The sequence below is a fragment of the Ranitomeya variabilis genome, chromosome 4, assembly GCF_051348905.1.
Source record: "Ranitomeya variabilis isolate aRanVar5 chromosome 4, aRanVar5.hap1, whole genome shotgun sequence".
NCBI lineage: Eukaryota > Metazoa > Chordata > Amphibia > Anura > Dendrobatidae > Ranitomeya > Ranitomeya variabilis.
The window spans coordinates 715735910-715750956 of record NC_135235.1 but is presented as its reverse complement, the minus strand read 5'-3'; the positions used below and the strand labels follow the sequence as shown (position 1 = coordinate 715750956).

General features: G+C 45.7%; 1 protein-coding gene across 2 annotated transcripts in view; it reads right to left on the bottom strand.

Moving 5' to 3' along the window:
* The window catches only part of LOC143769335 (uncharacterized), a 68510-nt gene that overhangs the window by 6906 nt on the left and 46557 nt on the right, over positions 1-15047 (bottom strand). For both annotated transcript variants that reach the window (XM_077257819.1, XM_077257820.1), the window contains 5 exons: positions 5183-5329; positions 4875-5051; positions 4382-4505; positions 4201-4298; positions 3161-3251 (listed from right to left, as the gene is read on the bottom strand). In XM_077257819.1, coding sequence (XP_077113934.1) covers positions 3161-3251; positions 4201-4298; positions 4382-4505; positions 4875-5051; positions 5183-5329 — 637 coding nt within the window. The remainder of the gene's footprint in view (positions 1-3160; positions 3252-4200; positions 4299-4381; positions 4506-4874; positions 5052-5182; positions 5330-15047) is intronic.

The following is a 15047-nucleotide window of genomic DNA, read 5'->3' as shown; positions in this document are numbered from 1 at the left end:
TTTGCCTGAGAAAGGGGAGTTTGAGTGGCCTCTTTATCCTATAATAAGAATAAGAATGGCTCAGACTGCATGCGGTCTTTTGTAAGTAATATGCGCACTGCGCACTTACCCCAGTCTCCTCATTTCTGTCCTCCGCATTCTCTGTTGAGAAATGCCCCGTATATAAAATAAGCTTTTTTAAATATAAGCAACCAAATGCGGGATATAGCAGCATCTGCCGCACTCACCCTTAGTCTCCGGCATTCTTTCCGACCGTCTGGCTAGCACAGACCACAACTCGTGTCCTGTAGCTCAAACGCTCCTCCACACTTCAAATCTGGCGCCCCTTACTCCAGAAGGAACGCTGAATGAAACGCTGCGGCGCTCTGTGCTCGGCGCCCTTAAGGACGCTCACTTCCGCGTTCCACCAAGTGGAACGCACGCTGAGATGCCAGGAGGAGAGGGCGTCAGGCGCGCCCCGGATGTGACGTCACCTTACCTGTGCTGATACCGGAAGCACTGTCCGGTATATGATTCCTATTGCCGCGTTCCACAGCGTGGAACGCCCGTCACGCCTGCTGCTGGCGCCGGATAATTCTCATGCGGCGCCTCTTCTCCTGGCGCCTGAACCGAGAGCCTCCCCCCGGGAGGAAGCGGTTCAACCCAGGAGCTCGTCCGCTCGACTGGTCTCTGGGCAGAGGGACTCCCCACCGGGGAGTTTCTTGCCTGGGGCTTAATACGGCGGGGGAAGGATATTGGCCTAGCCGCACGATCCCCCGAGCCCTCCGGTCTGGTGAGTCTTCACGCTGTATAGCGCTGTTCCTCTCGTGTGTCCCTCCATGCAGGGACAGGAAAAACACTGAGGGAAAGGGGGAGGAGTGGGACCTTTTAACCTCTCGTGTTGTGTTTCCTGTCCCTGCAAGGAGGAGGAGGACGTCCTCCATTGTGCTGTCAGGGGGACGTCCTGGAAAAATATATAAATATAGAGTAAAAAGTCACCAAACAATGTTATGTTGAGGAAAATTATACCAATAAACCTTCTACTCATCTCCCAAAAAAACAATTCCATACTCAGGTTCATCATCTGTAAGTGAAAAACAGGTTTCTACATTACAGTGGCTCAAAGGCTCTTGAAAAGCATCATGGCTTCAATACACCAATCCAGCAATATCCGCTCTCCCAAAGTCAAATTTTCCCCTCGCTTCTGAGCCTTGCAGTGTGCCCAAACCATATTTAGCATCCATGGATAAAGCACGTGTAAAGCGCCATGGAATAAATGGCGCTATAAAAATTAATAATGATCATAAATAATAATGTATTTGGCATTACTATAGTGATAAGAACCCACTTAATTTACAATGTGTGTGTCCCCTGGAGCACAATCTGGGCACTGTGTGTTAAGCTAGGTTCACATTGCGTTAATGTGTGCATGCTAACGGACAGCGTTGCACGGCGAAAATGTCGCAATTAACGCCGTGCAACGGGTCCGTTAGCGCACCCATTGACAGCAATGTAAATTTCGCCTGTAGCGCATCGCTAGCGCGTGCCTTTTTCGGCTCGCGCTAGCGATGTGCCGTTCTTTTGTGACGCGCCGCGGACGCTGCAAGCAGCGTCCGCGGCGCGCCCGAGGTCCGTTCCCCGCTCTCGCAGATCGGGGATCTGCGAGAGCGGGGACGTTAACGCGACCCCTAAACGCGGCCCCGAAAAATACATTGCGTTAGCTCAATCCGCTAGCGCTAAACGGATTGCCCTAACGCAATGTGAACCTAGCCTTAGGTAATAAAATGGCATATTTGCAATTTTCACTCTCCAACATCCACTGCGCGCTAATTTTCTGGAAAGTGGCTCTGGGGTCAACATAGTCACTACTACAATACATTAATCCCATGAGGGTTATAATTTCCAAAATGAAGTCAATTTATGGGGATTTCTACTGCTCTGGTTTTCTGCCATTTTCTCATATTAGGGCTTTTGTATATGAGGCTCTGCCCTGCCACTAAGATTAGGGTGCCTGGGATTTGTATTACCATCAAGTCTGGCAGTATGGATGTGTGTTGTCCAGCTCCCTGCTCCAGCCAGATGGAAAGCACCACACCCTCCTAAAGCTGGAAGCATATTGCTGGAAGCTGTCAGATACAGCCTTCTCCTCTGGTTAATTCCTCTGTGCTCCTCTCCCGGCTTGTTTATTTGTTTCCTGTTGTGACCTCGGCTCGCTTACTGACTACTCTTGTGTCTTCTGATTTTGTATTTTCTCTGCTCTCCTGGTACTGACCCGGTTACCTGACTATTCTTGCTACATCTCCCATCACATAACAGAAGGTAACACCATGGTAGAATCCTAGGGGTCTCTGTCTAAAATCAGACCCAAGTAGAAGGGTTAAAGTATGATGAACAAGGCAATCCCTAGGGATCTGTAAAATGGAGTAGATAGCGCCAAGTCCTCTCATGGTGGACATCTTTTGAGCTGCCAGGTGACCACGAACAGTGCCCCCAATGCATCGTATCCGCAAACTATTTCTGCAAGATCTGCAGTCAAATAGCTAAATAGCTTCTTAACCCTGCCATATGCCCAGACAGTAGTGTACAACTGTATATAGGGTACTGTCAGATTCAAGAGAAATTGGAAAATAATTTGTAAGGTCCATTGGTTTCCTATTATCCTTTGTGAAGAATTCCAAAGTTATCACTACAAAGTGACACACATCAGGTTCGAAAAATTGGGTTCTGATTAGGAACAAAAAAGGACTGCGGGAAGTGGTTAAGTCAGAGGATTTGAGCAGTAAATACTGTAGTCAAAAACTGTGACTAAAGACAATAACACATCTACTGAAATGATCAAACTCAACAGTCTTCATCAGTAATAAATGAGTAACTAGTGGTGAAACCTCTCTGGGGTAATTAGAGTATGGGGCTCAGTGGCTCTTTCAAGCTAAACTATTATAAGGGCCAATGGTAGATGTCACATCAGTTTCAAGAATAACTATTAGACATTCAAATACTTTTTTTTATAACAGTTTAGAGCTGATGTGTCAAAGTTTGGATGGAGGAGAATGTTGAGGTCTAGAGGCAAAATGGTGAACACCCGATTGTGATACAACCGGGCTATACAACCGATAAAGCAGCCATAGCCGATGACTGAGAAGAATCTGTGACTTCTCTGCATTTAGTGGATACTACTTACCTGGGTAGTCATATGTAGGAATCTCCTCTTTACATCGCTCATCACCCCTCATATATGTCTCTGTAGTATTAATATAGGTCAGATCTTCACCCTGAAACAAATATTGTAAAAGTTACAGACAGATGAATAGAAAAGATAGTCACATCTACGATCAGCTCTAATCCTGCCATCAGTTCCGCCATCAGAGCATTACAGCCCTTACTGGCGAGTAGGGCCTGGCAAGCAGAGGGGACCCCCAGCAGGTCGTTTCTTCTCTTTGGGCCCCAGAGGCTCAACTGATCATGCATCGTCAGACGCACGGCAAGTTAAAAATCTGTTGCCTTGCGGGAGATCATAAGCTGTCAGCTGATGTCAGAGGGCACGTTGCCGGCGTATAATGACATTCACATATGATGGTACACGCCTCAGATGTATCAGGTGGAGGCCCCCGCTGGACCTCAGCCAGGTCAGGATAAACCTTTTTTTTCATAAAGCTGCAGTATGACGCTGCATTATACTACTATGGGGGTGCATTATACTATTATGGGACTGCATTATACTATGAAGTGCATTATACCACTATGGGAGGGCATTATACTATGAGATGCATTATACTACTATGGAGGTGCATTGTACTACTATGGGGGTGCATTGTACTACTATGGGGGTGCATTATACTATTATGGGGGTGCATTATACTATTATGGGGGAACATTATATTCCTAAGGGGAAGCATTATTCAACTATATATGACTATGGGATGCATTATACAGATGCAGAGTTTTTCTATGAGTAGGCAGTGGGACTGTGGAAGGTTCGAGAGTTGGAGGCGGAGGCGGAGCCGGGGGGTGTAGCCTGGGCAGAGTCCCAAGTGGGCCCAAAAGTTTTGCCAGTATGGGACACCAAAATTCCTGGTGGCAGCCCTGCCTGCCATCTGCACCGTTCTCATTACGCAAGTATAAAACATATAATACTGGTGGATAAAACAAGACTGAGTACAAGACCTTCACAGCCATCTACACATTAGAAGGGAGATCTCATGACACCTTCTCTCCATATACCTGATGATCCTGAGGAACATTGGGATCTCCTTGTTTATAGTCCTGTGGAAGAAGAGGATTGGGACATCTCTCTGGTGTTGTCCACCTACTGGGTAGAACTGGAGGAAACACATACAGGGACTGAATTCATTCTTTACATACAGATAATTATAGGCCGTATGTATTTAGTCCTGTCTATTACCTGGTGATGTGAGGGGCTGGGGAACCTCCATCATGACTTCCTTGTATACATCTTTGTGTCCTGCTAAATACTCCCACTCCTCCATGGAGAAATAGACGGCGACATCCTGACACCTTATAGGAACCTGACACATACAATGATACCATCATCCCCCGAAACCTTCACAGTGTTACTGTGTTAGGCTACGTTCACATTTGCGGTCAGCGCCGCAGCGGCGCCGCATGCGTCATGCGCCCCTATATTTAACATGGGGGCGCATGGACATGCGTTGTGCTGCGTTTTGCGCCGCATGGCCGCAAGCGTTGGACGCAAGAAACGCTTCAAGTTGCATTTTTTTTGCGTCCAACTTTCGGCCAAAAAGGACGCATGCGGCGCAAAACGCAGCGTTTTAGCGTGCGTTTTGCCGCGTTTTTGTTTGCGTTGTGCGCTGCGGCGCCGACGCTGCGGCGCACAACGCAAATGTGAACGTAGCCTAATGTCCCAGCAGTGTCACCTCTCCAGTCAGCAGCTCAATCATCTTGTAGGTGAGTTCTAGGATCTTCTGGTCATTGATGTCCTCATGTATCAGGTGAGGTGGAGGCCCCGTGACTGGGCTCAGGGGTCTTCCCAATCCCTCAGACACAGGGTCCTGACAGCGTTCACTAGAGGTCTTCTTCACTACTGTGTAATCCTGGTTATGGAGAGACAAATTAATACATTTCACTATAGACATTTCCAGAGTCCTCACTTCTCCAGTTCTGTCCATCTATTATATTCCCATAGATAAGAATGATGTAATGTGACGTCATCAGAATCTCTCACCTCTCCAGTAAGCCGGAAGAGGATCTCTAGGGTGAGGTGTAATATCCTCTCCGCCATCTGGTCTCTGTCCATATCCATCTTTGATGGGTAAATCAGGAAAATGCTCTTATATAGATCTTCACTGAGAGGATCTGATATTGTAGAGACCTGATTGAGAAGATAAGCCGATGTAACATCATAAGAATCCTGTGTAATAATACAATTACTGGAGATAAGGGAAGCATATGAGTGATTATTTTACAGTATTTAGTTTTCTTCTTTACATCTACTAATAAAACCTATATACACAGCTCAAAAAAATAAAGGGAACACTAATATACCACATTCTAGATATCACTGAATGAAATATTTCAGTTGCAAATTTTTATTCAATACATAGTGGAATGTGTTGAGAACAATAAAACATAAAAATTATGAATGTAAATCAAAATAAATATCCCATGGAGGTCTGGATTTGGAATGATACTCAAAATCAAAGTGGAAAATCAAATTACAGACTGATCCAACTTCAGTGGAAATGCCTCAAGACAAGGAAATGATGTTCAGTTGTCTGTGTGTTGCCTCTATGTGCCTGTATGACCTCCCTACAAGCCTGGGCATACTCCTGATGAGGCGGCGGATGGTCTCCTGAGGGATCTCCTCCCGGACCTGGACTAAAGCATCCGCCAACTCCTGAACAGTCTGTTGTGCAACGTGACGTTGATGGATCGTGCGAGACATGATGTCCCAGATGTGTTCAATCGGATTCAGGTCTGGGGAACGGGCAGGCCAGTCCATAGCTTCAATGCCTTCATCTTGCAGGAACTGCTGACACACTCGAGCCACATGAGGTCTGGCATTGTCCTGCATTAGGAGGAACCCAGGGCCAACTGCACCAGCATATGGTCTCACAAGGGGTCTGAGGATCTCATCTTGGTACCTAATGACAGTCAGGCTACATCTGGCAAGCACGTGGGGGGCTATGTGGCCCTCCAAAGAAATGCCACTCCACACCATTACTGACGCACTGCCAAACCGGTCATGCCGAAGGATGTTGCAGGCAGCAGATCGCTCTCCACGGTGTCTCCAGACTGTCATGTATGTCACATGTGCTCAGTGTGAACCTGCTTTCATCTGTGAAGAGCACAGGGCACCAGTGGCGAATTTGCCAATCCTGGTCTTCTGTGGCAAACGCCAATCTTCCTGCTGTGAGCACAACCCATGAGGAAATCACAGCTAGAATAAAGGTACCTTCACACATAACGATATCGTTGCAACGTCACACTTTTGGTGACGTAGCAACGATCCCGCTAACGATCTCGTTATAGTGTGACAGCGACCACGATCAGGCCCCTGCTGGAAGATCGTTGGTCGTAGGGAATGATCAGGACCTTTATTTTGTCGCTGATCACCCGCTGTCATCGCTGGATCGGCGTGTGTGACCATTGTAAAAGTAAAAAAAAAAACAAAAAACAGTACATACTCACTTTCCGGCGTCAGCTTCCCTGCACTGTCAGCGCCGGCCGTAAAGCAGAGCACAGCGGTGACGTCACAGCTGTGCTCTGCTTTACGGCCGGCACTGACAGTCAGTGCGGGAAGCCGCCGGCGGGGGACGTGACAGACATCGGAATGTGAGTATGTAGTGTTTTTTTTTTTTTTTTTTAACTTTTACAATGGTAACCAGGGTAAATATCGGGTTACTAAGCGCGGCCCTGCACTTAGTAACCCGATGTTTACCCTGGTTACCCCGGGTGCTGCAGGGGGACTTCGGCATCGTTGAAGACAGTTTCAACGATGCCGAAGTCGTTTCCCTGATCGTTGGTCGCTGGAGACAGCTGTCTGTGTGACAGCTCCCCAGCGACCACACAACGACTTACCAACGATCACGGCCAGGTGGTATCGCTGGTCGTGATCGTTGGTAAGTCGTTAAGTGTAACGGTACCGTTGTTTTTCTGTACAGGAACAATCTAAAGAAATTTACCGTGTAAAAACTGTACTTAAAAAATTACCTTTAAATGACATCTTAACGCAGTAAGGTGATAACAAGGACCACTACCACCATTTAAAAGATACCAGGAGGTGCCTGTATGCAGCTCCCCAGAGACCTGGTCGTTGCAGTAACATCGCTCCGCCGCTAAGGGGAGTGATGGTACGTCTGATGGCACTGAAGGAGTTCACCTGACCAGGTATCACAGACACCAATACACTTCATAGTCTGGCCTCCAGGGGGAGCAAAGGGCACTATGTATTAGGCCACTCCTCACAATCTGGTAAAACTGGGGGTTAGATAGAAAGTGAGCCAGAAAGCTGACTGGGTTGGAACCAGGCAACATCCTGTGGCAGAGGGTGTTGCAGGGGAAGATTCAGGGGGGTCCCTGTCAGGGGTGGGATCCTGACAGAGGCCTAGCGAACAGAAAGAACGTTACGGGACCGCGCCTGCACTTCATTGCGGCGGTACCCCAAGAAAGGACAAGAAGCAAGGTTTATTGTGAAGAGTGAGAAACGAGATCAAAGCAACAAGGAGAAAACACCAGTAGGAGTCGTGCTGTAAGATCGAGGCAACATCCTACTGAGGCGTGTAGCCGGTGGCTGGAAACGCCAAGGAAGTACTGGCTGCAAGCCTTACTTCAAACCAACGGCAGGACAGTCAGTTATAGGCGGGCTGTCTCACCTAAATCACCTAAGCAGACATAGGGGGCAATTGTGGGAGAGGGGCGTCACTAGGGTCCCGGAAGAACTCCAGGCCTACCCGACATACGGGTGCGTCCTAGCCATATCATCTGGGGGATGGAGAAGAACATCAGAATCAGTTGTGAGGGAACATCAGAAACAGACACAACAGTTGTGAGGACTATCCTGTGGTGCTCAGCAGGGAAGGACTACAACACACAAGCGCTAGAAGGAAGGCACAGATTTCCACCTGCAAAGGGAGCTCTGGAGGTGCCATCGGACCGGCCGGTCTCAGACAGCCCTGTTAACCGTACTCTGGATTGAGAATCCTGAAGCCTTCAGTAAAGAGACTGCAACCCTGTGTCCTCGTTATTCCTCGCACCCTGCACCACACATCATCACTCAACTTTTACTGGACGCCCCTTAGCAGGGTCACGGACCGGGTCTAGCCACCGTGACAATCCCAGAACCGAGACAGAGGAACCCGGTACCGGGTACCCCACGGCCCTGCGACGGTGGGGGCGCTCCATGTACCTATCACTAAACTGAACTGTTGCTACCTACCAGCGGAGGTTGGCACCCTACACCTGTGCAATGGCACCCCGGATCACTGTCGACTGTCCCTCCTACCACTATCCAGCCCTGTGGGATGGGGAAAGGAATAGGAGAGATATTGAAATGAGAGTTTGTTTGGACAGTATACCGCAATTATAGTGATTGAAGAAATTGCTAAGACCGGCACAATAGCAATATGGATCAACATGCACCGTATCATGTAGCACACTATGAAGGGGTATCGTTTCCTTATGGGCTTGAACTCTAAATCCTGCTATTGTGCCGGTCATAGCAATTTCTTCAGCAGCTAAGTAGTCTCTTTATACTATGTATACTTTATTCACTCCTGATGAACCTTGAAAGGGGAAATGCATTGAGTGTGTTTCAGAGCTCTTAGGTTTGTTTTTTTTTCATAACTTCTTGATTTTATGACATGTACCTGTTCTTTAACATGCAGCTGAGCCTTATCTGGTTTTGAATATTTTTGTGCCTATTGCTTAACCCCTTTCTGCCATCGGACGTACGGTCCCGTCCATGTGACCTGGGACTTAATTCCCATGGACGGGATAGTATGTCATACCCGATCAGCCGCGCTCACGGTGGGAGCACGGTCGATCGCAGCCGAGTGTCAGCCGGTTATCACAGCTGACATTTGGCACTGTGACCGCTCCTGACACTTTAACCCCCGAAACACTGCGATCAAACATGATCGCAGCATTCCGGTGGCAAAGGGAAGCATCGCGCAGGGAGGGGGCTCCCTGCGTGCTTACCTGAGACCCTCGGAACAACGCGATGTGATCGCGTTGTTCCAAGGGTCTCCTTCGTTCTCCTCACTGCAGACCCCGGATCCAAGATGGCCGAGGGGGTCCTTCCGGGTCCTGCAGGGAGGTTGGCTTGCGAGCAAAAATGTCAGATCAGCGATCTGATAATATATAGTGATGTCCCCCCCTGGGGCAAAGTAAAAAAGTTTAAAAAAAAAATTACACTGTGTAAAAATATTTTTTTTAAAAAATCCTAAATAAAGAAAAAAATATATATATTGTTCCAATAAATACATTTCTTTATGTAAATAAAAAAATAAATAAAAGTACACATATCTAGTATCGCCGCTTCTGTAATGACCTGTTAAGACAGGAGAAAAAACGGAGTAAATGTCCCACAATTATAAAAATAATATATTTATTAATACAATAGATCACAACAAATTAATTCAAACATTAAATATACAAAAATAATTATACAGGTTCATTCAGCTAAAGGGAGCCGGGTAGCACAGACAAAAAATGGTATGGAACCAAATGGACACCTGCTATAGCCTAAAGTGCATAGTGCAGTCCTGTGTAGGCATATTAACCTGGGATATGCTGGTAAAGTAAGTATATCTACTCATATGAGCCCTGTACACAGGCTCAGAAGGAGCATAAATGTCATAAGTGACCACCAGGTTCCTACCTCAATGCAGGTGTCAGATAAGGGTCCACACCAGAACGCCCCAACGCGCGTTTCGCGTTGGCTTCTTCGGGGGGCGGGGGTAATATATCCTCCATCTTGGATTTATTTTTCTGTAATGACCTGACCTATAAACCTGTCCCACTAGTTAACCCCTTCAGTGAACACCGTAAAAAAAAACGAGCCAAAACACGATGCTTTATCATACCACCAAACAAAAAGTGGAATAACTCGCGATCAAAAAGACAGATATAAATATAGTACCGCTGAAAATGTCATCTTGTCCCGCCAAAAATCGAGCCGCCATACAGCGTCATTAGCAAAAAAAAAAATTAAAAAAGTTATAGATCTCAGAATAAAGCGATGCAAAAATTATTTTTTTATATAAAATTGTTTTTATTGCATAAAAGCGCCAAAACATAAAAAAAAAAAAGATATAAGTGAGGCATCGCTGTAGTCGTACTGACCCGAAGAATAAAACTGCTTTATACCGTTCCGCGTTTGGTAAAATTGATAAACAACCCTCCAAAAAAGAAATTCATGAATTGCTGGTTTTTGTTCATGCTGCCTCACAAAAATCGGAATAAAAAGTGATCAAAAACGTCATGTGCCCGAAAATTGGTACCAATAAAAACATCAACTCGTCCAGCAAAAAACAAGACCTCACACGACTGTTGACCAAAATATGGAAAAATCATAGCTTCCAAAATGTGGTGACGCAAAAACTATTTTTTATTTTTTGAAATAAAAAGCGTGTTTTAGCGTGTGACAGCTGCCAAATATAAAAACCCGCTATAAATAGTAAATCAAACCCCCCTTTATCACCACCTTAGTTAGGGAAAAATAATAAAATGTATTAATTTTCCCATTAGGGTTAGGGCTAAAGTAAGGGTTGGGGCTAAAGTTAGGGTTGGGATTGGGGTTAGGGGTGTGTCAGGGTTAGGTGTGCTTAGGATTATGGTTGAGATTAGGGTTAGGGGTGTGTTGGGAGTTGGAGGTGTGATGGGAGTTAGAGGTGTGGTTAGAGTTGGGATTAGTGTTAGGGGTGTGGTTAGGGTTGGAATTAGGGTTAGGGGTGTGTTCAGGTTAGGGTTGGAGTTAGAATTGGGAGGTTTCCTCTGTTTCGACACATCAGGGGTTCTCCAAACGCAACATGGCATTCCAGCTAATTCTGCGTTGAAAAAGTAAAACAATGCTCCTTTCCTTCCGAGCTCTCTTGTACGCCCAAACAGGGGTTTATCCCAATATATGGGGTAGCAGCATATTCAGGACAACTTGGACAACAACTATTGGGGTCCAATTTCTCTAGTTACCCTTAGGAAAATAAAAATTTGGGGGCTAAAATTCATTTTTGTGGGAAAAAAGATTTTTGATTTTCACGGCTCTGCATTATAAACTGTAGTGAAAAACTTGGGGGTTCAAAGTTCTCACAACACATCTAGATAAGTTCATTTGGGGGTCTAGTTTCCAATATGGGGTCACTTGTGGGGGGGTTCTACTGTTTAGGTACATCAGGGGCTCTGCAAACGCAACGTGACGCCCGCAGACCATGCCATCAAAGTCTGCATTCCAAACAGTGCTCCTTCCCTTCTGAGCTCTGCCATGCACCCAACAGTAGTTTACTCCCACACATGGGGTATCAGCGTACTCAGGACAAATTGTACAACAACTTTTGGGGTCCAATTTCTGCTGTTACCCTTGGTAAAATAAAACAAATTGGATCTGAAGTAAATTTTTAGAGAAAAATTGAAATGTTCATTTTATTATTTTTTTTTTAACCCCTTCATGACCTGGCCGTTTTTTGCAATTCTGACCAGTGTCCCTTTACCTTTATGAGGTAATAACTCTGGAATGCTTCAACAGATCCTAGCGGTTCTGAGATTGTTTTTTCGTGACATATTGGGCTTCATGTTAGTGGTAAATTTAGGTCGATAATTTCTGCGTTTATTTGTGAAAAAAACGGAAATTTGGCGAAAATTTTGCAATTTTCACATTTTGAATTTTTATTCTGTTAAACCAGAGAGTTATGTAACACAAAATAGTTAATAAATAACATTTTCCACATGTCTACTTTACATCAGCACAATTTTGGAAACAAAATTTTTTTTTGCTAGGAAGTTATAAGGGTTAAAATTTGACAAGTGATTTCTCATTTTTACAACAAAATTTACAAAACCATTTTTTTTAGGGACCACCTCACATTTGAAGTCAGTTTGAGGGTTCTATATGGCTGAAAATACCCAAAAGTGACACTATTCTAAGTGACACCCCTCAAGGTGCTCAAAACCACATTCAAGAAGTTTATTAACCCTTCAGGTGTTTCACAGCAGCAGAAGCAACATGGAAGAAAAAAGTGAACATTTAACTTTTTAGTCACAAAAATGATCTTTTAGCAACAATTTTTTTATTTTCCCAAGGGTAAAAGGGGAAACTGGACCACAAAAGTTGTTGTCCAATTTGTCCGAGTACGCTGATACCTCATATGTGGGGGTAAACTACTGTTTGGGGGCACGGCAGGGCTTGGAAGCGAAGGAGCGCCATTTGACTTTATGATTGAAAAATTGGCTCCAATCTTTAGCGGACACCATGTCGCGTTTGGAGAGCCCCCGTGTGCCTAAACATTGGAGCTCCCCCACATGTGACCCCGTTTTGGAAACTAGACCCACCAAGGAACTTATCTAGATGCATAGTGAGCACTTTAAACTCTCAGGTGCTTCACAAATTGATCCGGAAAAATGAAAAAGTACTTTTTTTTCCACAAAAAAATTATTTTAGCCTCAATGTTTTCATTTTCACATGGGCAACAGGATAAAATGGATCCTAAAATTTGTTGGGCAATTTCTCCTGAGTACACCGATACCTCATATGTGGGGGTAAACCACTTTTTGGGTGCACGGCAAGGCTCGGAAGGGAAGGCGCGCAATTTGACTTTTTGAATGGAAAATTAGCTCCAATCGTTAGCGGACACCATGTCGCCCTTGGAGAGCCCCTGTGTACCTAAACATTGGAGCTCCCGCACAAGTGACCCCATTTTGGAAACTAGACCCCCCAAGGAACTTATCTAGATGCATAGTGAGCACTTTAAACCCCCAGCTGCTTCACAGAAGTTCATAACGTAGAGCCGTGAAAATAAAAAATAATTTTTCTTTCCTCAAAAATGATTTTTAGCCCGGAATTTTTTATTTTCCCAAGGGTAACAGGAGAAATTGGAACCCAAATGTTATTGTCCAGTTTCTCCTGAGTACGCTGATACCCCATACGTGGGGGTAAACCACTGTTTGGGCGCACGGCAGGGCTCGGAAGGGAAGGAGCGCCATTTGGCTTTTTGAATGGAAAAATAGCTCCAATCATTAGCGAACACCATGTCGCGTTTGGAGAGCACCTGTGTGCCTAAACATTGGAGCTCCCCTACAAGTGACCCCATTTTGGAAACTAGACCTCCCAAGGAACTAATCTAGATGTGTGGTGAGCACTTTGAACCCCAAAGTGCTTCATAGAAGTTTATAACGCAGAGCCATGAAAATAAAAAATAATTTTTCTTTTCTCAAAAAAATGATTTTTAGCCCGCAATTTTTTATTTTCCCAAGGGTAACAGGAGAAATTTGACCCCAAATGTTGTTGTCCAGTTTCTTCTGAGTACGCTGGTACCCCATATGTGGGGGTAAATCACTGTTCGGGCACACTTCGGGGTTCGGAAGGGAAGTAGTGACATTTTGAAATGCAGACTTTGATGGAATGCTCTGCGGGGGTCACGTTGCATTTGCAGAGCCCCTGATGTGCCTAAACAGTAGAAACCCCCCACAAGTGACCCCATTTTGGAAACTAGACCCCCAAAGGAACTTATCTAGATGTATAGTGAGCACTTACAACCCCCAAGTGCTTCACAGAAGTTTATAACGCAGAGCCGTGAAAATAAAAAATCATTTTTCTTTCCTCAAAAATAATTTTTTAGCCTGCAATTTTTTATTTTCCCAAGGTTTACAGGAGAAATTGGACCCCAAAAGTTGTTGTCCAGTTTCTCCTGAGTACGCTGGTACCCCATATGTGGGGGTAAACCACTGTTTGGGCACACGTCGGGGCTCGGAAGGGAGAGAGCACCATTTGACTTTTTCAACGCAAGATTGGCTGGAATCAATGGTGGCGCCATGTCGCGTTTGGAGACCCCCTGATGTGCCTAAACAGTGGAAACCCCTCAATTCTAACTCCAACACTAACCCCAACACACCCCTAACCCTAATCCCAACCCTAACCCCAACACACCCCTAACCCTAGTCTTAACCCTTATTCCAACCCTAACTCTAATTCCAACCGTAACCCTAAGGCTATGTGCCCACGTTGCGGATTTGTGTGCGGATTTTTCCACACTGTTTTTGAAAAATCTGCAGGTAAAACGCACTGCGCTTTACCTGCGGATTTACCGCGGATTTCCAGTGTTTTTTGTGTGGATTTCACCTGCGGATTCCTATTATGGAGCAGGTGTAAACGCTGCGGAATCCGCACAAAGAATTGACATGCTGCGGAAAATACAACGCAGCGTTTCTGCGCTGTATTTTCTGCACCATGGGCACAGCGGATTTGGTTTTCCATAGGTTTACGTGGTACTGTAGATGTGATGGAAAACTGCTACGAATCCGCAGCGACCAATCCGCTGCGGATCCGCAGCCAAATCTGCACCATGTGCACATAGCCTAAATCTAACCCTAATTCCAACCCTAGCCCTAATTCTAACCCTATCCCTAAGTGCAACCCTAAGTGCAACCCTAAGTGCAGCCCTATCCCTAAGTGCAACCCTATCCCTAAGTGCAACCCTATCCCTAAGTGCAACCCTATCCCTAAGTGCAACACTAACCCTAAGTGCAACCCTAAGTGCAGCCCTATCCCTAAGTGCAACCCTAAGTGCAACCCTATCCCTAAGTGCAACCCTATCCCTAAGTGCAACCCTAAGTGCAACCCTATCCCTATGTGCAACCCTAAGTGCAACCCTATCCCTAAGTGCAACCTTATCCCTAAGTGCAACCCTATCCCTAAGTGCAACCCTAGGTGCAACCCTATCCCTAAGTGCAACCCTAGGTGCGACCCTATCCCTAAGTGCAACCCTAGGTGCAACCCTATCCCTAAGTGCAACCCTATCCCTAAGTGCAACCCTAAGTGCAACCCTAAGTGCAACCCTACCCCTAACCCTAACCCTACCCCCAATTCTAACAGAAAAACA